The sequence below is a fragment of the Polypterus senegalus genome, chromosome 6 (assembly GCF_016835505.1).
Source record: "Polypterus senegalus isolate Bchr_013 chromosome 6, ASM1683550v1, whole genome shotgun sequence".
Lineage (NCBI taxonomy): Eukaryota > Metazoa > Chordata > Cladistia > Polypteriformes > Polypteridae > Polypterus > Polypterus senegalus.
The window spans coordinates 95,407,633-95,432,837 of NC_053159.1; the positions used below are offsets into that span (position 1 = coordinate 95,407,633).

Below are 25,205 nucleotides of genomic sequence, written 5' to 3' on the forward strand. Positions count from 1 at the left end.
GGAGCAGCAGTGAGCCAATGCTTAGAGAGAAACAGGCGGATGGAAGTGGTGCCCCAGGAGGTAGGGTGTGGCCGGCACTCAGGAGTGGGGCATGAGGATCATTCCTGCTGAGCAGCCAGGAGCAGAAGTGATTGTTAATGCTCAGGAGTAACCTCTTGTCGGGTGGTGCTAGTGATTGGCAGCGATGGGAGGATGGCGTGCGTTTAGTGGGTGGAGTCTGGATTAGTAGTGGTGGGCGTGGAAACAGGATCTGATTGGCTTCCCGTGGGATGCCGTGGACTGGGCAGTGGGGACAGTTTTGAAGGATGTCTGTGCCTGTTAGTGGACGTCTCATCATGCTGCAAGGTCTGAATAGGGTAAGCCAGAGAGGCATCGGTTTTAAAAGGGAAGCACCAAAGGATGAGACTTTTGCCTGCATTTTAACCTTGCTTCAATGGAGTACTTATTTATTGGATTTTAACCTCCACTATACACTCATTTTATGGATTGTTTATTTATTGAAATTTTTTGAGCACTGCACTTTTTGGACACTATTTGAATTTCTGTTTTTTTTTTTAATAATAAAAGCACTTGCACTTTTCACCATTCCCTTGCTTGGTATGTTTTGTCATTATCAGCTCAGCTAATCCAGTTGTGTTATCAAAGGTGTCTGGTTCAAGAATCTCCCGTTATAGAAGAAGGAGCAAGGACCAAGGAGCAGACCTGCACCATCACAGGTGCGTTCAGCTACAGTTTTGCCCATTTTTCCTTTTTCAATTCTGTTTAAGTATACACAACATGAGACATTAGGCAGACAAGCTTATCTTATATTTGTGAGGTTATAAACACATGTTTTCCCCCTCCTTCATTGCTTTGTTCTATGCATTGTACTTCTGAATTAATGCTCATTGGGTATCATCTCTTGCATGAAAGAGCTCACCAATAGACCAAAGACCAATCAGATCTGTTTGATTTTACCCTAGCCAGTTTCAGAATAGTTTTCTTCAATCATTACGTATGTCACATTAGACAATCAGTACTCAAGGGAGCTTGCCACCAAATGGCTAAGATTATGTAAAAGAAGGCTAAGACTGAGAATCTCTGGGAAAGTTGTCTAATGTGGCATAGCCTTAATGCAGTAAATTCATGCCAATGCTGCTTTAGTGTCCATGCCTGTGTTCTCCATATATGGCGTTTACTAGTTCTCTCCATGCCCGCATGTCTTTTGTCTGGGTGCTCTGGTTTTCCCCCGCACTGTAATGATATGCAATTTAGGTGGATTGGTGTGCTAAACTGGCCTCTGATATGAGTGAGTGTGTGTGTGTGTGTGTATTTACCCTGTGATGGGCTAGCACCCTACCCAGTGATTGTTCGTGCCTTGACCCTGAGGCATGCTGGCATTAGCTAGAGCTTCTTTATGACTTGGGGACCCCTTGCTTTAAAATATAAAAGAAAGCATTGGCAAGCACTTAAGATGCTCTCTGATCTTTTCTTCAACTTTAATTTGTGCAAAATGCCAATTTCTCTGTGTTTTGTCTCATGTGTTATTAGCATAGATTGTTTTTTGTTGGACTGCACACCTGATTGTATATGGGGGAGTTCATTTCCATTGCACAGATTGGTCAGAATTCTTATTATATAAAGTTTTTTATCACATAAAATCTGACTATAGTGGTTATTTTTTATTTTTACTTTTTTTTCATGCGCAGCGCCTACAGTTGTGACGGCCATCAGTGTTCTAACAGCAAGGGAGGCAGCACCCCTTTGGAACTGCAAACGTGCACTTTCAGTCTGTAAAAAACAGTCAAGAAGAAACAAAGAGAAACACTTTTCTACCATAAACGTCAAACTTTATTTTTACTAGATTTCACAAAAAGACTCGCATTCCATTTCCCAGATAAATGGAGGGACACCCAAGAAGATTAATTAATTCAAAGTGACAAATGTTAAGCAAAAATTGAATATGGTACAAATCTGGTAAACACATGAGAGTGCCTGCAGCCTAACTGTAGAGCTGACATTAAAAAGGTAAAAGCATATGGATCAGTTATTCTAACAATCGGAGGTAAATTTTTGGCGAGTGTTTACTTTCAGCCTCTTTAGGAGCTTCTAACCACTCCACTACATTTCTCTTTAAGCACCTCTGCATATACTGGATGGCCGAATCAGGATGATAGACCCCATGCATTTTGTGCAGAGATTGTGCCAGGTCAGGCCACTCTTTACATTTAAATTTGAGGCAAAGCATGCATCATACCACCAGCCCCCATAACCACTTGCACAGTTGCCACTAGTATTGTCCTGATCCTTATCCTTGGTGGAGAACTTTCTATTGTCATGCAGCTTGTTGGCTTCTGGTACAGTCATGCCATCTCCTGCAGTCCCGAAGTAGCTGCCCAATCTCAGTTTATAGCCATTTTTTTCATTATCCACTAAGAACATATTATAATCGGCATACTTCATATTGTTTGATGCATCATAAATAACAAAACGAATTTCATAGATTGTCTGTGATGCTATTTTGTGGATGTACTCCATCCCCAACCAGTGGTCCTGCAGAATGTCCCCAAAGCCATACTTGTAGGTTGTCCAGGATTCATCCCAGGTCAGCTCACCAGAACCTCTGTTCCTCTGGATGACAGTCCAGCCACCACCAGTTGTGTTCATTTCACAATACACCATTAAAGGGTGGGTATCTTTAGGCTGAATAATATACAGACCACTTGGACTGTTGCTGGGCAGCTGGCTGCAGTCTCTGTAGACTAGAGAAAGGAGATAAACAATGATAGGAGAAGTAACTTTCAGCTAAAGTTTACAGTATATTGTCCATTTTTGTTTTTGAGTATTTATTGCCTTTCACATGAACATTGAATATACTAACATACTTAATTCTGATTTTACTCCGTGCTTGAGGTAAAGGCCATAGATAAAAATAGTAACTGATGTATAAGAAGCTACACATGGAGCTTTTTTAATGCATGGGTATAAATTGTATTCATTGGACGTGAGCAGAAAGTGCTGCTAAATGACACTGTAATGTGGTTTCAACAAGATTGTGGCAGACCTGAGCTGGCATCAGAAGAACTCAGAGGAAAATATATTTAAAAATCTGTAGTTTTATTTACTGTAAATCAATTACTAAGATTTTTTCCCTCCACAGGAGGCTGTCTGTTTTTCCAGCTGATTTAGATTTTCTTTGTCTTGTTTGGTTTTGTCACTTATCAATAACGACCTCTTGTGGACACCAGTGCAGGGTTATATGCTTTTTCAGTAGTACATAAGCTATATGACCACATTTTCTGCACCGTGTCTTTGGCATCTACAATGGGATGGTGTAACATCTGCCAAAGTGAACGAGTGACAGCTGTCAGATATTCTTTTTCAGAATGTGAACTACCTTGTATGATTAAAGATTTCAGATTTTTTATTTTTAAGAACTAAACTGTAGTCAGAGTCTCTGCAGAGCTTGTGATTGTTCCTTTTTGCATTTGGGTTCTGCCCATGTGTTTTGTATTTCTCCTGTATCCTTAAGGCATCTTTGAGGAGTTTTCTGCAATGCTGTATGAGGAGTTCAATTTATTATTTTTTTCTCTTGAGTTACAGAGATCTCTCTTTCTATGGATCCACCCAAGACAGAATACTACTTCACTGATGGCACATTTACAGTATGCCTGCACCCACACTCACTCAAACATTTTAGTCCTAAATGGCCCATCTTTGAGAAACTGGAGATATTTGGAGAAATCAGCGATCAGGGCAAGAATCAAAACCTGAAGTGGTCAACTTGCATTAACAATTTCTCCTACATGTCAGTCTGGAAGGTATTGACTTTTCCATTTTCTGATTTTCCACAATAATATTTCAGGAAAACTGATAATGCTATCTAAAAACAGAGCATTATGCTCAAAAAGGAGTCAAACATACCTAAGCCACTTAAATTACAACTTGTCAAAAATAGGGGTTCAAAATACTAATGGCTGAGAGTATAATATTAGGCATATCCTGCAACCTTGCAATATGAAGCCTGCTTGTAGAAATTCAATAAAAAAGTAAAAAAAATAAACATTAAAAACTTTTATTGATACCAAAACGTTTCGCTGCTGTCAGTCTAAACTTGCACAGATGTGAGGAGAACTGGCAAATTCCTGTTGCTAGGCTTGAATCCCAGTCTCCTTCCCCTAGGAGATTGAAGGACTAAACACTTTTTTAGTGTTCAATGCAACATTAATTACACTTTGTTTAATGTATCAAAATAATACAGATAAAAATGTAACACTAATTCAGTTTCAAATAAGTTAATTATTTATATTTTGCAATATTCAAGTTAAAGTATGAAGTGAATTAATAGCAGAGGTATGCTTGAAGTTAAAAAATTATATAATTAAAAGTAAGCAACCCCAGGGAAACCATCAGCTGGTCCTGACATTGGAAGGAGCTCTCTTAAAAAGGGGCAGTGGTGCCCTAATGTCCTCATACTTGTAAATACAGTATAATTCTTTATTCCTGGGTGATATCCACAGCCCTGGCTACCACAAAACCAGTGACACAGGCTTTTATTGAGGAAATAATATTTTTGAAATAAAATAAGGTACATACCTTTGGTAGTGTTAATGATTCCAGCTTGCAGTCCTGATGGAAACATAATTAGAAACACATTAGAGTTCTGCAGTGTTGTCTGAGAATCCAGGCACACAATTTTTAGATGAATTGAAAAGATACACACAAGGCATATATATTCAAAGGATGAAGTTCTTTTCAAAGTTTTGCAGAGACTCTTGATGGCCCCCAAATGTCTGCCTCTGGGCCGGTATATATGTTATTAAATACTCTGGGGAGGATTTTAAATTAAGGATGCACAGTGAGGTGCATTTGTCATAGGGATGGAACCCTCTGTATTGTAAAAGTTCAACTTAAAGTTCATCTCTAATATTTGATATCTAATTGTATATTTCTGTTGTCTCTGAACCAAAAATGCAACATTAATTGCCATCTTAAAGCTTTTGCCATAAAGTTGTCTTTCTGTAAATACAGTGTATCTAATAATTTGGTATATCAGATAGCAAAGGTAATAATTCAATGTAATCATTAACTAGTGCAATTTACAGCACTGCATTCTAGAATGAATAAATAGTTAAACACTTTTTCTACTGAAGAAGTGATTTCTCTGTTTTGCAATGCAAAATATATTAGGAATATATCAAATGTTTTAGAAAGGTATTGATGAAAATTACACGACTGCTACATCTAAGCTGGGAACAGTGCAGAGTTCTTGCTGTACTCTAAACATTGCAAGCTATCAGTTGGTCAGACAGAAAATGTTTTAATGGAAGATTTTTAGAGTTGCAGATTTCTTAATTATGCTGCAACTGTTACTAGTCCTCCCATTCCACATCTGCTTTGTTAGCCACCCAGACATTGACCTGGTCTCCGAGTTTACCTACTGTATGACAGACCTACCTTTGCTGAGAACCACAGAAGATCTGCTTAACTGGGACAAACCCAAGAGAACTGCAAAACAGCTCACGAAATGAACTTGAAACCCTGCAAAGAGAACAATAAGAACTCTCACAGGCTGTTTTTGGCCTGAAGTGAAATATCTGAATTTATGATATTATGCAAAGCCTTATTATGCTGTAGTTTTGAGCAAAAGTACTGAACAATATTTAAACATTAAGGAAAAAAATACAAAATAAATATTAACATTTAAATTGTTAAATAATCTGCTGTAATATTTTAGAATAAAAGACAGTAAATATTAAGACTGCATGTTTTTAAACAACCAACTTACGCATTGCAATGTCGTCTTTTAAGCAAGAGATTTTTGAGTCCTGATGAACGTGGGTGCTTTTATAGGCAACTGCAAGTCAACGCAATAGGTGTGCCATGTTAAGAGTTTATCTTGGCATCTGCTGCAAAAGTTCGATTCAGCAAACACACTTGTTGACATTGATTAAATTATGACAGTCATATCAATGAACAGTTCCAGGAAGAATGATTTATGGTGTTTCAACCTTATACTCCAATTTATCTCTATATGGCAGAGTTGTAGAGAGATGTAGAGCATTTTGTGGCACTTTGGAATATAAACACTTTTGGGGTGTCTACAACCTCTTATAAAATCCCTTTTTAAAAGGGTAAATACTTCATAAGAGTCTATCCCTTTATTCATCCAATTTGTAACCCATTTGTCCAGTTCAGAGTGGTGAGCTAATAATATACTGTATATTTAATAAAAGAGCCATATCTAAAGATATTCCCAACATCCAGCATTGCCATGGACACACAAATGATGAAAAATGCTGCCTTTCTCATATCTACATATACAGTATCTACTATAAATTGTGTCCTCAAGAGCATTTGCAAGTGCAACTGAATTCTGCGCTTTAAAGTCCCACATTTCATCTTGTTATATTTCTTTCTCTGCCACCATTGTGGGGCAGTGGTATTTTGCTGCCTCTCAACAGGGAGACTGGGATTTAAGTTCTAGGTACTTCCTGCATGGAGTTTGCATTTTCTGCCCGTTCCCATGTGGGTTTCCACCGGGTCCTCCAGTGTTCTCCCAGACACATGTGAGTTAGGTGGAGTGGCAATTCTACACCGGCCCTTGATGTGTTTGTATGTGTGTGTATTTGCGTATTTTACCTACAATGGGCTGATGTCCAATTAAGGGATTGGCCCTGCCTTGGCCCCAGTGTTTGTTTGGATAGACTCCAGCTTTCCTGTGACCCTGCTCTGGTTAAGCAGATTTAGAAAATTAATTGTAGATGACATAGCAGATGTTACAGTTTCAGAGTTTTGGAATGCCTTTTACGCTTCACACAATCCTGATGTACTCTTTACTTTCTGATGAATTTGCCTTTCTTTTTATTTTTGCTAATTAAATAAATACTTGTTAAACTTATTCATTGAAATGAAAATCAGATTTATGATTTAAAATTACAAATCAAACTACTCAGATTTGATTAAAGTGCACATTGCAGACTTTAATTTAAAAGTATTTGCATACATTCAGTCACACCAGGTAGAAATCCCCCATCTCAGGGCACCTCAATGTTTGGGACACTTTATTTCAGTAGAACTTAATACTTTCTCATAACATTGTAAAAAGATGAATAATTATTACTTCGAGGACAACATGCAAGTAGAAGTTGACATTTTAAAAATGGATTAAAGACTCGTGGACTTGAATGGCACTAAGCAGACATATAAAAGCAGTTTACTAGGCTTTCTTATGTATTAAATATATGCCCCATAGAGCTAGGGGACAGGCACTACATTTGTTGTTTTGTTTGAAATAAGAAACAATGCATTTTATAATATCATCTCTTTAGTGGCTCACAAATTTCAGTTTTTTTCAATATGCTAGTTGTGTTTTGTTACGTTCCCCAGATTTAAAATCTGGCTTATACAGTAGAAATACTTCACTCAAACAGTCTTAACGCATTGTCACGCTGTACAGTTGCCTGGGGGCCCCACAAGCATAGGGGCTCCATGCTGATCTATGTATGTTGTGACTTACTGTCAATAAATAAATACTATACTATACTAAACTATAAATATTTGTTATTGTGTTACAAGTGGACATTGGCATTTGCCTCTGATTTAGTATCACGGTCACCTCTGCAACCTGATGTATAAGTACAGATCTCACACACTACATAACGTAAAAGCATATATGTTAACATCACTTCAACTCAATTCTCTGCAAAGAAATATACGCATATGTTTGTGTTGAAGACTTGATTAATAATAAATAATTCATAGTAATTTCATACTGTGCCATCTCCAATTGAACCATTTTTGTGTTTTTTCAAAGCTCATGTTATATTTTTCAAACGTTTGTGTGTATTAATCTTTTTTTAATGTTTAAACACTGATTTTGTTGTAAATACCAATACAATAAATATATGCTTAATTTTATCAACCATTTACATTTTTATTCCTGTGAGTGGTTGTCTAGGTAGGGGCCCCAGTGCACTGCTTTGCCCGGGATCCTGTAATGCTTTAATGATGGCCCTGCACTCAAATTCATATCTTGTTGTGTTTTGTTATCTTGAGAAATGTTGGTGGCTGGTAGATGTCTGCTTTTCAGCTACCATCATTTATATTTTCAGTAATGCATTTGTAAATCAACATAAAAGCGTTTATAAAATAGCTCAGTTGTCCATACTTGGATGGTGTGAACAAAGTCTTTGTTTTTCTGTGATGATTACAATACTGATCGGTAAGAAGGCTTTTTTCACATCTAATGCTTCTTCCCCTATCCATGTATTCAGATTTAATATGAGGTACAGAAACTGAAATATCTTTAAAAGTATCAATAGTTCAGCATGCTGCAGTAAATTTTGGCAATATCAGTACATCTTGTCCAGATTCTAAAACATATTTTGATATATACTTTGTAAAAGTAATTAATTTTTCTCCAATTATAATTAAAATGGTACATTCTTTTGCTTTGAGTTATAGTTGGTAGGTAGGGTTGTTTTGGCCATGTAATCCTGCTATTCCTACTTGACATCCTCAAGTCAATGAGATTTAATAGTGGCAGTTGTTAAGTGTTACAGTATATGCTCGCCAACTCAAAATTAGACTGGTGTCACACTACTACTGTAGACTTTGAACCAAAAAGCATGTCACACACAACATCCACTGTTGCTGGATCTCATTGCCTTTAGGATGTCAGACTTAAGAATCATTGAGGATGACGGTTTACATGACTCTCTCTTGACTTCCTGAGCACAGTTTCAATTTTCCCAAATATCACGAGTTCACTACATTTTGACAGCCATGAATGTCTGCAACTAACTTAGACTGAGTACTGTGTTCAGTTTTCTTTACCACGTTACAAACAAATAGCAGGCAGAGGTGAACAATCAGGCTGATTCTTGAACAAAGAAGTACTGTGAGGGGAGACATTTATAGCTTAAATAAAAGGAGATTAAGTGGGGACATGATTAAAGTTTCTAAAAATATGGAAGGAATTATTACAGTAGATTCCACTTGTTACTTTAAAATAAACTGTAACACAAAGACATATTTTTAAATAACTTTTTATGGGCAGATTTTACAGAATTTCTCACAAAAAATCACTGACCAATGGAATGAATGACCAAGGAGGACCATGGAGTGCAGAACTTTTGGGACCTTCCAATCTTGACTTTTCTCGCTCAGTGATCAAGAAAGAGCATAGCAACTGATAGTAAGTGAGCTGAATTAAAAGGAGATTCTGGACAAAATTGAATCTATGGGACTAGGAAAAACAGAGAGCATTTAGAGACCTCAGTGTTTTTGAGAGATATAGACAAAAATCCTTTCTCCTAATGTCTAATGGCTGTTTTATTTTATTATGTACATTGTGTTAATTTATATTGTGCCTTTGATCTAGCATTTTATTATTTTCTTGTGATGTTTAACCTTTCCTGTCCAAAAAGAACATCAGGACAAGACAAAAGTTTTCCTATAAACACCTAGGCAAAGCCCAGGACTTCTAGACAGATCCATCCATTATCCAACCCGCTATATCCTAACTACAGGGTCGCGGGGGTCTGCTGGAGCCAATCTCAGCCAACACAGGGCACAAGGCAGGAAACAAACCCTGGGCAGGGCATCAGCCCACCGCATGGCGCACACACACACACCCACCCACATACCAAGCACACACTAGACAGACTTGGCAAAAATTGAGTTATTTGGCTACAATACCAGAACATGTGTTTGGGGAAAACCAAAAGACAACATTTGAGTGAAGAATCTGAAAAATAACAAGCATGGTGGTGGAAATCTGACGGTTTGTTGCTGCTTTGCTCTGCAGCTCACAATCATAGAATCCTGTTGAATTCTTCATTGTACCACTGGATGCTTGAGAGTAGTTTGAGACCAATATTTAAAGGACCGAAGCTTATTCCAAATTGGACCTTGCAAAATGACAGTGGTCTTTAACCAGTAAATCAAACAGGGAATATCTGAAAAGAAATAAACAGAGGGAAATGAAGTGGCCAAGTCAGAGTCTAGAACTGAATCCCATCAAGAAGTGACAAGGCAATTTAAAAATGGGCTGTGCATGCAGGACTCCCCTCAGTCATCACAAAGCTGAAAGAATTCTACATGGAAGAATAAGAAAAACTTTCTTTCCAGCTGATATTAGAGGCTGCTAAACAGTTATAGGAAATATCTACTTGAAGGGGGCAATACTAGCTATTTTAGCCAAGGGTGGACTTACTTTTTCCACAGACTGAAATGGCATATCTGTTCATTATTGGAAAGTCAAATTTTCATTTTCAGTCATATTACCTTTATCTAAAGATACTGTTTGATCTTTATTTAATTTTGATATGTTCCCATGAATTTAAAACAAAAAAAAAGCATTTTATGTGGTGTGCATAACTTTTCACATGAATATATGTCAAAAGAGAGATGGGAGAATCATGTTTTGAATCTTTCATGGATTCACCTAGTAAAACACTGAAAAGAGCAATACCATTAACAGAATAATGGTGTATTCTCTTTATTCTCATTAGTCGTTAGGTCTGAAATAAAACAACATATTTTCTTGTCATGTCATTTACAACAGGCAACTTTATTTTGATTCTGAAAAGTAAATGTTTGCTCTATTACTATAAAAATGAAGTTTCTTAGTAAATAGAACAAATAATCCATATAAGTACCCAAAACTCAGGAGTCTCCCACTCTCTAGTTTCTTAGGATAAACACCCATGTTTAATACTACATTTCGAAGCACAGATGTTGTTCATCCTATCTTATCACATATTTCTCTGTTTGCATCTGCTTTGTTACTACAATATAGATGACAAGCCTAATTCTTCTGTCGGTTTGTGCCAACCTTTGCAGGACATCCTGTTACCACCTGACGTGGCTGCTGATTTAAAGCAAAGTATTATTTGGACAGATGGTGAATGGGGCTACTTCATGCTAAGCAGCTCCCACCTTTACTAGAAAAAAAACATTTTCACATTTTCAGCATATTTCCAACGGGTGAGATTATTATAGCCAGTAAAGTGTATATTGTATTAAAAACAAAAATATATATATATATATATATTGGAAAATGTGGGCCTTATTTCTGAGTATTGGTAAAGTACATAGTTAATATAGCAAATGCTGTCTGTACAAAAGACATCCTTGCCATGTGATATTTTTATTTTGGTTATGGTTTTTCCTTTTGCTTCATTGAGAAGTAACTCCTCATAGATATATGTACAAGAGTAAAGGGTTCAACTTGTTTCGGACTGTTCATGAGTGGGAAAGTGGCAACATTTTTTGTTTTGTGTTTTTCATACTACACAAAAGGATCTCTGATGTTTGATTATTATGCATTTGATGGAAAAGTCACAGTTTCATCAGTGCAGATGGATGACATAAAAAATTACAAAGACAAATGCCCTTATGTCTTTTCAACACATATGTGTTGCAAATAATGATTGAGCGGGCAGGTGCAATTTGTCTCAGAGAAGCGTTTATTCCAGAAACCCCATTCCATCTAACCCTAAACACTTTACAGCAAACAAACACACACTGTTGTAAAATCGACACATTGTGTCTCTTTGCTGCTATGTTGCTTTGTTGATATGCTTACTTGCTCATCTCATCTTATCTCCTCTTAGTTGCTCTTCATGGTGATGGTCACAGAGGCAGCAAGTCAAGAAAGTTTGTTCAAACTTCTCTGTCTACAGCTACAGATTCCAGCACTCTCTGGGGAATTCCTAGGTGTTCCCAATTCAGCCCACATGTAATTCTTTCAGAGGCCTTCCATAGGGTGTCTGCCCAGTGGGATGTGCTTCGTGCAGCTCCAGGTTAAGCTGCCCAGCATGCATCCTTACGACATGTCCAAACCACCTCAACTGGCTGCCCTTGATCCAGAGAAGCAGCAACTCTACTCTAAAGTTCTTCTGCATTGCTGCTGCTGTCTTCACATACTTTCAGACAGAGGATAAATAAGAGTTTCAAAATTTGCAATTTCCATGTGAACGCCCTATGAATTCAGAGCTATAAGTTGTACAATTCTGACAAAACAAAGCTACTAAAATGATCTAAGTTGTGAAGTAGCACTGACCTTAATTACCTTAATTAATTATGTTTAATAAAACATACAACCTGGTCTGCCAGAAATTACATTTTTTGATTGAACTGAATTTGGAGCAACCTGATATATTTATTTTGCACTTTATTTCCATGTAAAATGCCATTTATCTTTCAATTTATTTTTTTTTGCAGACCAAGTAACAAATCAGCAGTGATCTTGTGTTTCTCTGAATAGTCCAACGGGAAACCCATCTGAACAGAGTAAAGTGGAAAGATGAAAACATCACAGCTTAGAGCTGTGAATAGTCCAAGAGCATGTGAATGCAGCATGAGCTTTTCACGCTGCCATGGAGTGTAAGCCCAGCCACACTACAAGGATAACCTCCTTTCTGTCATTTGTTCTTGTGATTGCATTCTTTTGATCATTATGCACAGCTCATATTAATCATACTGTAGATATAGATCGATTGGTTAACAGATCATTTTGTCTTTAATCTCGCCTCCTTCTTCACCACTACAGACCGGTATAGCACCTGCAGAACAGCTGCCACTGCCCAAATCTGCATGTCGATCTCGCATTACAATTTTCCACTACTCGTGAACAGGACCTCAAGATACTTGAACTCCTTCACCAAGGGCAGTTGTTTCCCCCTCACTTGGAGAGTGCAATCCACTCTTTTCCAAGAGTGCTTCTCACTCAGCAGCAGATGCTGAAGGTCATAATCACATGAGGCAAAGAGGACACCCATGCCACTAAACCCCCCAACTGAAAACCAGAAACAGGAATGGCAACAAGACACACCACAAATGAAGTCCGATAACTACAATGAACAAATTCAAATTAACAGCAAGTATTCTCTGATGTGTGTTCAGACCAAAGTGTGGTTTTATGTATGTATGTATGTATGTATGTATGTATGTATGTATGTATGTATGTATGTATGTATGTATGTATTTATTCACTTATTTACTTATCTATCTATACATGTATTCATTTATTTAAACAGCTTCTGTAAAAAGCTAAATTTCCCCCTGGAGAGAAATAAAATATCTATCTATCTATCTATCTATCTATCTATCTATCTATCTATCTATCTATCTATCTATCTATCTATCTATCTATCTATCTATCTATCTAATCCATCCATAGCTCTCACTGCATTCATATAGGAAAAGAATAACAAGCAAGAGCAGCCTTTTTACCCAATTTTCCTGCAGCACCTCCCGCAACACATGTCAAGGGAAAATGTCGTAATGCTTTTTCCATATCTTCAAAGTAATACACTAAATTGTTAATATTTGTTTTTTACATGTTCTGCCCCTCGTAAAGTTCATAATTATATGATAAGATCTGTTGATTCAAAGGGCTGATGTCTGAACTGAGGCCAACCAATTTATGATAATGGAAGGAGTGTTTCTGAGCTCTCTATATAACCAGGCCAAATGCGCTGATCATAAGAGAAGCTCTACAGCTGAGCAGAGATGGGTATGTCAAATTTAACATTTGACTTAATTTGTAGTCTTCTTTAAGGTATTGTTTGTTCAGTTTAGCTTGTGTAATTGGAAAGAGAGATCATAAGTCTATGAATCTGAAATTAAGAGGTTGAGAAGAGGACATTTATAACATAACATTCAAAGAAGACAGATCAGACTATGCCAGTTAGAGTTGGACGGTAAAGATTGCGTACACTGTTTCAATCATGCAAAGCATCTGTTTTCCGTGGGCAATGGATAATGTCCTTCATAAATATACATTGCCCATGGCAGCATTGGCAAATCACTTAAGGACTCAAACTGACTGAAATGTAATTAGGGCAAATTAATTTTAATCAATGCAGTAATGGGACAAGTAGTAAATGAAGCTGTTTGTAATGGGGTGAAGTGCTATAATATCGGGCACATTCAAGAATTTCTGGGCATCACACATTGCAAACATATGGGGTTATCTTTCAGGAAATTGAAATGTGATTGTTTCTCTGTTGCCCACCTTTGAATGAAATGCTTTGTTTCCCTAGACGCTGTGATAAATATACTGGCTGTCCTTTTTCTGACAACAGTGGCCCATAACACAGAATCAGAAGCTCTGCAAGTCAACGTAGCAAATGCCAATCTTCTGCATGATGATGCTATCAAGATTCACAATCTGCGCATTGGAAGAAGCAGAACTGGTAAGCTTTTTCCCTTGATGACCAGCATATTTCTTTGGCTCATTTTACCAGTCCTGATGATGACATCTTATGTTTTAAGCAGTGTATCTAGTTATACAGATAAGTAAGCACAAGAAAAGCAAAATTACATTTTCGTCTTATATACTCTACCCAAAAATGATTTCTTAAAGTTTACTTGTTACTTGCCCTACATTGTTTGTGGTAATAGCTAAGAAAAACTTGTAATCTTGTTTACATAGAGTCCAGAGATCACAAAATTCCTGATATGATGAAATTAAATGGATATTTAGCTTGAAAAACTGCAAAAAATGTGTAAATATCAAAGAAAAAACTCAGATTACTCATTACAAATTACTAGAATCCAATTGTAATCTCACAAAGTTCTTAACACTTGTATTTTGATTAAAATACTGTAAAATAAACCACTTCCTAGAAAAATACTCTTATGCATAACAGAGAAGTGCATTCAAACATGACTGAAGTTTTATAATGAACACCTGCCATACCTCCTCATCCATTGGTAATGAAGCCTCCATTCTCCATTCATTGGCCACCATTGCACTTCATATAACAACATTGCTGTATGAAGACTAAGAGAAGTGTACAATCAGAGATTTCAAGTTAAACCTTCTGTGAATATCTGAGGTGCTTCAACGTGCACATGTTCACTTAATCGATGCAGGTTTACAGGTTACTGATGACAAAAAAAAAAAACAGGAAGTCCTAACTAGCAAATGAGGGCAGAGGCAGTTCAAAGGCTTGATTCCTTTTGAATTGTGTTTCTTGCATGAGCACTTTCCATAATTGATTTATTTAGCAATATTTTAGCCAAGATCAATGTCTTTTGAGAACTTTTGAGCAAACAACTTGATTCCTGATACTTCGATTATGCAACATGAGTATTTTGAGATTTTTTTTTCATATTGCTTGCTGTTTTTCAGCATTGGTCCCCATTTAAGTCCACTCTGTCATGAATTTTGATACTTGTGATACATTTTCCATATAAACATGGAATTAATTTTTTTCTTGGCCATCACTACAATTTGGGATAAGTAATAGATAATATATTATAATCTTGGATGGATTTTTCCTTTAAAACTATAATGTATCTGCTTCACTACAGCTTTCAAGGTAAACATCAATGTAAAGTGGCTAGGATAACAAAAATGCTTTAAAGTCTTTCTCCAAATCAACATCTTATATACTATATAATTAAATGTAAAGATCTGCATTTCCAGTCCCTCAGAGCAATCTGAATGGTCAGTTTGGCTTTGGTGCTGTGAAGAAAGAGGAAGTGCGAGTGTGAGATGCATAAGGAGGAGTAAAGACCCACACTTAGAGTTTAACCTTCAAAGAGAGAAAGTATGAAACCAGGCAGAAGGTAAGAAAGGAGCCTCGAACATAATGAAAGAGACTGAGAAGCAGGCTTTACAGGAAGATGCCAGAGATAAGAGGTCCAGACACTCACAAATACAGATGAAAGGTGCTGAAAAAGCGAGAGATTGCAAATATTTTTAAATTATTCTGTTACCAGTCTTCAACAGGGACCATGACTAGTGAAACATAATTCAGAATGACTGTATCTTAAAATAATCCACATCAAAACTTTTTGATTGTCACAGGACTTTAGGGCACAATCAATTTTCTAAAAAGAATAATCATTTTCTATTGTCGGGACTCATTAAATCTTTTTTATTCGTTGGTTTATATCTTTTTATTAAAGTTGGTTATTCCACATACTCCGCACATCTAGTTGTTTTTTATCTAACAGATCAAAATTAGAAGCATACATTGACATTTCAATTTCTGGTTGCAATTACTGTGGACAGAAAATGCAGCTGTGCAAAGTCAACTCATTCTGAACTTAAAGAAAGTATTCCTTGCTTGGTGCTTAATTTCAGAATGGGAACATCCATATTTTGGCAGTCTTGACTACAGGTCCTAATTTCTGGAGAAACATGGCTGAGGACCTAGACTGCTATTTTCCAGATTTTACATGTAATATGTGAATACATGCATGCAAAGCAAGGTAGTTATTCTGTCATTACCTGCGACCTGCTTCAATCCAAATTGTTCTTCTATTAATGCATGCTCTTAAATTGCCTCTTAACTAGGTGTCTTTCAGTTATTTTGTACTATTTCTTGTGTTTTTTACTCCATTCTTGTCTTCTGTGGGTTTTTGCTTTTATGTTGTTTCATTTATATGTTGGCCGTTTTATCTGAATATACTTCAGTCTTCATGCTTTTCTTTATTTATGTTTTGACAGTTTTCCTACATCTTCTACCTGTTTATCTTGTTTTTCCAAAATGATCTTGAAGTAATGTTATTAGCAACTGGGTGTCCTTTGCTTGCATACCTCCTCTGTGTTTGTATAAGTCCACAAACCAAAACCTAGAAAATGACCAAGAGACAGTGAAGAGCTTGAATGTGGTGTGCATATGTAGTTGCATCTAGAACCAATGCCTAGCATTATTATTTCCCCTCTGTGTTCTTTCTTTAATTCCTTGTGTTAATGTAAAATAGAGGGTGGCATGGTGGTGCAGTGGGTGACAGACTACCTCAATGGACCTAGTATGCTGGGTTCAAATTTCTTGGTGATTGTCCATGTGGAGTCTGCACATTCTTCCTATTTGTGGGTTGATTTTCCTTTAGGTGCTCTGATTTCCATCCCACATCCAAAAAGACATTCATGTTAGGTTGAGTAGCAATTCCATACTAACCTGGTTTGAGTGTGCTTGTCTGGTTCCTGTGATAGACTGGTGTCCTGTCCAGGGCTGTTTTCTGCCTTGCACCTAATGTGACCAAGGTATGCTCTGACCTCCTTATGTCCTGCATTGGATGATACAGCATAAGAATGTTATGATGTGCATGGCAGACTAATCATTTGAGGACAAAACTGAAGGTATTTTCACAACTTTCTTTACAGTTTACCCTTGCGATTGTGGTGCCTTTCCTCCCAGTTACCCTGACGGGGTTTATGTAATCCAGCCTAGGAATTCACGTCCCCTGGTGGTCTACTGTATAACTATGGACAATCAGAAGTGGACAGTGATCCAGAAAAACTCCATTTCTTCAGAGATTGAGTGGAGGGAATCCTGGACTACTTATAAGTATGGGTTTGGCAATATTGAGGGAGATCACTGGCTGGGAAATGAATACATCCAAAAACTAACAACCCAGCGCGCATACAAGGCACGAATTGTACTTAATGTCACAAAGACTGATGTCAGGTATGCCGACTATGACACTTTCAGTTTGGATGAGGAGTCAAGAGGCTATGCACTGCGACTTGGACAGTACTCTGGAACGGCTCCTGATTATATGATTGAAGGAAGTACAATTCATGACAATATGAAGTTCTCCACTAAGGACAAAGACCAAGATCGTAACAGTGGTAACTGTGCCTCCTCATATCATGGCGGCTGGTGGTATGACAATTGCTTGACGGTGCAGCTGAATGGAAAGGGCTACATTTATTGGTCCACCCTCTGTCATGGAAACTGTCAAGCCTCACTAATAATGATCAGACCTTCTGAGATCTGTCAGTAAAGGAGCCACCTTATATTTTATGACAATGCTTTTTTGTCAAGTATAAATTTACTAGCTCTTTACGTATTGAAAACATTAGGATTTAAACATTGCTTCTTCATTGTTTCTAAATCATGAAAACAATAATAAATTACTTCATTATAGGCTCTTTGGAAGATACATTTTGAAATAAATCATTTAATCATCTGGTACTGTTTGTGTTTGTTGTGGTGCAAAGAAATGCATTATATAGCTAGTCCTGAAAGTGAACCCTAGCTTAGCATTTAGACCCACCTCAATTCACTTCATCCTTTTCTTACATATGACCACCAATACCAAATCTGCCGATGATGTTCACAAAGCAGGTGATTTCTGTTGGTCTCCATTTTGTAATCCCACTCCAACACAAAAGTGCACCATCTCAGAATATATCAAGTTCAAGTTTGTTATTATGTGTACTCTGCATAGAGCAATGAAATTCTTACTTGCATGTGTCCTTAGAACAGCTGACAAAAATACAATGCAAAAATAAAATATATATAGAATGCAATATATATAGCATATTTAATAACAAACATAAAAATGAATATATACAATGTCTGTGTACTGTGCATTATGTAAGTATGTGTGTAAGCATGTGTGTATCTATACATATATATATATGTGTGTGTGTGTGCATATAATATATATATATATATATATATATACTGTATATGCACACATACTGTACATATACAAACAGTGGATTCAGTGTTACATTCAAATGTGATTGAAGGTACCATTTTTGACGGATGTGCTACAGGGTGAAATTAGGTTTATGTCAAAAATTTGTGTTATTTCTACTAATGACCTGTTTTGATTCAAATAATACAGTGTCCTGTAACAATGCTTTTTGCAATGACCATCAACAAAAGCCAAAATCAGCCAGTATGAAAAGCACAAAATTGACATATGACAGGAATTTTTAATTCGTACACAATTGTATGTTGCATGCTGAGGAGTAAGGAGCACCAGTGAACTAATAATGTTAGCCCCAGCTTACATACGTAGTGCTTCTGCTATATCCAATTTACCTTCAGTACTATAACCGAGGCCCATTCTCTAAGGAAGTTTCCTGGGTGAAGACAGGTAACACAGTTAACACTTAGATAAAAGAGAGGTTTTTAATAATAATAATAATAATAATTATTTGCATTTATATAGCACTTTTCTTACTATTCAAAGCACTCAGCAATTGCAGGTTAAGGGCCTTGCTCAAGGGCCCAACAGAGCAGAGTCCCTTGCAAACCATTTTGAAGACATGCTTTTATTGTGTTATTATGGTTTGAGTATAGATTGATGGACAAAGTTGGAAATCCATATTCATTTATTCAGTCCACTGTGTGTGTGTTAGTGTGTATATAGAGTAAGTTTTGTAATCTCTTTTGGTACTACCCCCAAAGGGACAACATGCCGAAGAGTGTCCCAAAGTGCTATCTCCACGTCTGTGGAAGATAGCCTCTCCGTTGTAGGGGCAACTGCAGGCTCCCAGCTCTGTAGTGGCTCGGCGCAAAAGCAAGTCTGAGCCGACCGTGGTCATACTATAACTGCTTGTGGCTGATAGGTGATGCAAGGTACATCATAAATGCATGAACAGTATTACTTGGCTACGACCTTGCCTGATTGCTGTATCTGTGTTTAGGAGTGGCAGATCCTGCTACAATAAATAACTGTGCTGTTCCTGTTTCAAGCTGAATAAAGCTGGTTTTGCTAAAGTACTGAGACGTCGTGTTTTGGGGTGCAAGACAGGGAGTCACACGTCACAGTATATAATTAAGATAGGCCTTAATGTTAAGATGGTGTTCACTTTCAAGACTACCTATACACACACACACAGTATATTGTATGTTTATAGCTGTAATATTTATTATTATGCAAATGTTCAAATAACCTTTGGTTAGAAAATGTGAAAATCTACTGGTACAGATGCCAGTGGCTCTGTACCATTTGCCAGTTCTCCTGACAACCCCTGTGCAAATAATTTTCTCCTAAACTGTATACACATGCCTAGTTAAATTATGCTGTCTTCTTTGTTATGTAATATCCAGTATTACAACTGACATGCACTTCACCACTACTAGCACCACTTCTCCATTGCAGAGAGGTAAACAATGTTTGATATTTTGAAGAAAATGTGATAAAGAGTGAAAACTGTACAAAACAGAAGAATTAATGTCAAATAAATTCTACATATATAATTCTGCAGTGAGTATTGTATGCTCTGTTTCGCATTGCAGTTGTGTAATTATAACCACACAAAAATCTCACAAAACACCATCTTTTTTAGTGGTGAGTGTGGAGCTCAGCCCGGACACAGACAGGCAGACACGTTGTAATCACCCCACACACGTTTATTCACAAAGTGCTTCATATTTACAGTTCAAGTGCTCGAACCCCAAAAGTCCTGGCCACAACACAATGTCTTCTCTTCAGGCTGCCGCCTCCTCGTCTCTCCTCCCAGACCTCGTCCTTCGTCCACCCGACTCAAGTCACCACCTGAAGGGAGGCTGCCCCTTTTGTAAGCACCCGGATGTGCTCCAGGTGTCCTCCGGCACTCTCCCACTGACACGCCCTAGTGTGATGGGAGTGCTGGCTGCATCCCCAGAGGCACTCTGGGTGTCCCTGCTCCCCTTACCCCCAGCACTTCTGGGTGTGGCGAAAGTGCTGAAGTCCAGGGCTGTCAAGGCTTTCGGGCGCCCTCTGGCGGTGACCACAGGCCCCGACAGGGTTGAGCTTCTATAGCTCTGTATCTGTGGTCCCCATAGCAACCAGGGTGGTCGCCCCCACATGGTATGAGGTGGGCGTAAGCCCTCTTCCAGTCCTCCTGGATGTCCCAGCTGGGTCACCCCCCCAGCCACCTGCGACATGAATTAAAACCTTATGTAGAATTAGATTTTTTGGTGTCATTTGGAAAACATTTTGGCCATTATGATATTACATGCTCTTTTGCTTTGTTCAAAATTCTGTCTTTATTAGTTTCACATGCAATTTCTTTTACAATTATAAGTAAATCTTCAAGGGAGGACTATCTAAACAGTCAGTTTGACACAATGTCCTTGCTGGATAGCCTCATTGCTTGTTTAAATAATTCAGTTTGCTAATGCTGCTTTAAAATTTTGTTTCGGATTTCATTTCTGTTACGGAGTTTAAAAATAAGCATCAACAAGATGGTATAACTTCTTCATTCTAGTAGCTGCAACTCCTTGGAACCTAATATTTTAGGCTAAGGTTTTTGATAAAATATTATTTTACATGGCTGCTGCTGTACTGTTTACAGTACAAATTGCCCTGATTTTGAGGGCATGAGTGATGTTATTGCATCATAAAATATATCAGTGCCCTGGGGAGCATCCAAACTTATAGCACGACCACAATCTTTTAGGATTCGCTTCTGTGGCGCTTCACTGCAGTGCTGTGAGCCTGCTGTTGCCCTGCCTTGGCAACGGACAAACGATCTTACATAGACGTGGCAATCGCGCTTCAAGATGGACTTCAGCGTGATGTTCCCATTGGGTGGGATCCCAAAAGAGTTCAGAAACCTCACAATATGAACAGGCATACAGGCACTATTGGGCACCCCACCTTTACCCACTCTGCAGACTCAGTATCCAGCCAGGCTGGAGGAGTGCTGGAGGAGCATGAGGAGGAACATCTGAGGCAGTAGTGGAGCAGCAGTATGTGGGGCAGAGGCAGAAGATACCCGTTGTTCGAGTTGGCAGATAAAGTGGCTGCATTCAAAGCCAAACTTGATTTATGGGGCCAGCGAGTAAACATTGGGATTTTTGATATGTTTCAAACGTTAGCAGATGTTGTTAAAGATACCAAGCCAGGGCCTTCTTTCTCCCAGCTGGTGTATGATCACCTATTCCAGCTTTCAATTAACATTATTCCCAACCACAAAAGACTCCCAAAATGGGAAGGAATGGATCTGGGACCCATTTGTAAATAAGCCAGGTGAATCAACTTTGTCTGTGCTTGAAGAGGATCAACTGCTTGAGGTTGCAAATGATGGTGGCCTTAAAAGTATGTTTGAGACAAATTCAAATCTCCATACATTTTGGATTAAAGTCAAGGCGGAATATCCTGAGGTTGCCCCAAAAGCCTTGAAAAGTCTGCTTCCATTTCCAACATTCTATCTTTGTGAGGCAGCATTTTCTGCAGTGCACAGCAACCAAAAAAAGATTACGGAGTAGACTGAACATAAGGAACAAACTTTGCATGTCACTGTCTTTCATCGTCCCCAGATGGGATTGTCTAATTGCAGGAAAACAAGCTCAGGGCTCCCACTGCATTATGGTAAGTTGTATAATTTCTATTACGATATTATAACTTAATAATAATATAAATGTAATGTAAATTGTGTATAAAACTGCCCTGCGAACCCGCCCTGAATCCACCATCAACCTTCCACCCCCCTCCCCACTGGTCCCTTCTAGTAAAGCGGTCCTTGGTGTCAAAAAGTTTGGGGACCACTGTTTTAGAGGGTAGCTGCTGATTGCCAGAGATATCATGGCCATGTGCTTTTATTCCTACGCGGGAGACACCCACCCCCAGTAAGAGCTGAACACAATCAGATACAGTGCCAACGTTTGACGTTCCAGTGTACCTACCTTCCACCTGGCCAGAATTACATTTATTTTATATATTTTTTATTGATTTTTAAAGTTTTCCTGTTTCATTGCTACATGGGCTTAGCTGCAGGGAACAGCTAGTAAAAAAAAATAAAAACAAAGTCCAGATTATGATAGTTAAGACATATTAATATGCAAGGTAAGAAAAGATTTGCTTAACGTTGTGGTTGTGAGTACTACATTTGGACCTAAAAAAACTCAAAAGTATTACTCAACTGCGGTGGGTTGGCACCCTGCCCAGGATTGGTTCCTGCCTTGTGCCCTGTGTTGGCTGGGATTGGCTCCAGCAGACCCCCGTGACCCTGTATTCGGATTCAGCGGGTTAGACAATGGATGGATGGATGGATGAGTATTACTCAAAAGAGTAATTTAAAAAAAAGGAAAAAATGTTGAGGCCTACACAAAACTTTTACATTTATTGTAATTTGTTATTTACAGGTCTGCATTTATGTGCCCTTTGAGTTTTTGATTTAAAATTCACATATTTATGTATTTTTTATTATGTTCATAATTCTGCCTTGTCCCTTTAACTTAACTTGTGTTAGGAGTGCTTGTAAGTATTGCTGTTTTTGTTAGATGTACTGTTTTTTGTGAATTATTTGCTTCTGTTTAAGGATTACATCTTCTGGATTGTGATTTGGACTTGTTTGCTCTTGGATTGCATTTTAGGCAATTTATTTTGCCTATTTTTATTCTTTACAGCGTTTTCCTGGTATTTCTCTATTTGTTTTAAATAAACCCTTTATTTATAAAGATCCTTAATTGTCCTTTTGTACACAAGCTTGGGAATTAGTTATCCTTTATTTTGAAGGGCATTTCTTATATTTTTGGGACATATATAACTATTTTGCCAGCTTGCCTTGTTTTAGGGTCTGCTGTGCTGGAAATCTACAGTTAGCAGTTTTGAGGCTGTCTGGATGTGGGGTGCATCTGCTTGGGTAGGCTGCTTAGTAGCGTTGATTGGTGAAATTTGCCAAAATATTTTTCAAAGCAAATATGGTGTGTTCAACAATGACCTTGTCAACAAATATTTTCCTGGAAAATCACTGTATGGCTGGCATAGAGGAACATCTTTTCCCAATGCTCCATGATGCTTTATGAGACCAGTGTGACATCATGGAGCTGTAGCAGCAAATGTTGGACAGGATAGCCCTCTGAATATATAAAACACTGATCCTAGTAGTGGGCTACAAATTACTGGAAAGCTTGCATATATTTAAATACTAAACACAAATGCAAATTGAAACTGGAAATATGTAAGTGTATTTGTGTCTTTAAGGTAATGTCTCCTGTTACACACGTGCGCTTAGGAGGCAGTCAACAAGTCCAGAGGTGAGCGATTTATTATCAGACGGGGGGTTGAATTGTGGTACTGATGCCTATCTCTCTGCCTTTCTAGAACCAAGGAAGAAAAATAATAATCCTCATGCACCATCAGCAATTCTGACCATTGAAAATGGCTCCACAACAGTATCCTCTTTAACCATGACATCATTTCCAACTCCCGCAGATGATGTCACTTCTGGTCCTGCACTGATGACGTCACTGCCAGCGCATATGAATGATGTCACTTCCGGTTCCCCGACGATGACGTCACTTCCATCCAGTACAAATGACGTCACTTCCGATTACATCTGACTTCCTGCCAAATCATTTCCTGTAGCCATTTTCTACTGTATAAAAACAAGCTTCTCAAATCCATGAATGTCAAATGTCTGATTTTCTAATCATTTTTGACCAACTATTGCATCCTAGCAATATACGGGGCAATTCTGCAACACTTTATAATTTTTTGTGGACTTTATTTCATCACACTCTTTATATGTACTTGTATTTGACCTGCATATGATATGGATGCCTACCTCTTTTACAATATTGCCCAGAAGGAAGGACTGAAGAATTTGCATGCTTTAGTGTTGCACTCATTTGATAGCAGTGGAAGTGAGCGAGCAAAAATGATAGAGGAAGAAAAAAAAAATAAACTGCACTTCTCAGTTTGAAAGAGGTCAGTACCTGCTGTCAAATTAGTGGAGGGCAAGCCTTAGTAAATTTGTGCTTCCTGTCTGCCACTGTCCTCAAAAAAATTTACAGTTCTGATATTTAATTCTATTAATTTTATCAAAAACAATTTAAAAAGTGTTACAAAAAATTCAAAACATTCAAAAGTACAAAATAACCAAATACAAAATTAAACACAAAAAATTAAATAAAAAAAAGCAAAAAATGTAATTCAAATTATAAATGAATCGTATCCCCTAGACAAAATTCTAAACCAAATAAAACAGGCAAACTCAAAAAAAAGTTCCAAACTTGAAACTGATAAAAAATACAAAAAAAATTTCTAGAATGGAGGAATTAGAAATGGAAACTAAACAAGAAATGCAAGGAATATGTAATGTCTCAACAAGACCAATAGGTGTTTTAACTAAGGACCATCAGGTTGCTCTTTTATCCTCATTTTGAGCTAGTGCTGTATTGAACCACTTTCATACATACATACATATGTTTGTCTTATTTAGGGATTTTAGTACATGGGGTTTTACTGTTTAACATGAATTTTTACTTTTGTTTTTGTTTTACAAGGGGCTGTTTTTAATTATCATTTTTTATATTTAGTTGACACAATGCTGGCTTTGTGTTGTGATTTTCACATTGCTGTTGCTGTGGTACAAATATGTTGACACGCTGCAGGTTTAGTATCCCTTGGCAGATATACTTTAAAACGTTATATCTTACCAGTAGTCAGCTTTAAATTAAAGTGGAGCTAGCACGAGGATTCTTCATTTGTTTTAACTCCTGTATTATGAGTTTGTTCATACT

At 37.7% G+C, this 25,205-nt stretch overlaps 2 protein-coding genes across 2 annotated transcripts; one reads left to right on the plus strand and one right to left on the minus strand.

The window, feature by feature from the left end:
• Positions 1-1,870: 1,870 nt before the first annotated feature.
• LOC120530646 (fibrinogen-like protein 1-like protein) lies at positions 1,871-5,771 on the minus strand. The gene is made up of 4 exons (XM_039755068.1): positions 5,768-5,771; positions 5,437-5,520; positions 4,576-4,608; positions 1,871-2,741 (listed from the first exon to the last, which is right to left on the minus strand). Exons 1-4 carry the CDS (start codon positions 5,769-5,771, stop codon positions 2,113-2,115), a joined length of 750 nt encoding a protein of 249 aa, XP_039611002.1. The 3' UTR covers positions 1,871-2,112.
• A 7,729-nt stretch (positions 5,772-13,500) lies between these two features.
• Positions 13,501-17,783, plus strand: LOC120530647 (fibrinogen-like protein 1-like protein). Its single transcript, XM_039755069.1, has 3 exons — positions 13,501-13,504; positions 14,034-14,186; positions 17,114-17,783. Exons 1-3 carry the CDS (start codon positions 13,501-13,503, stop codon positions 17,734-17,736), a joined length of 780 nt encoding a protein of 259 aa, XP_039611003.1. The 3' UTR covers positions 17,737-17,783.
• The last annotated feature ends 7,422 nt before the right edge of the window (positions 17,784-25,205 follow it).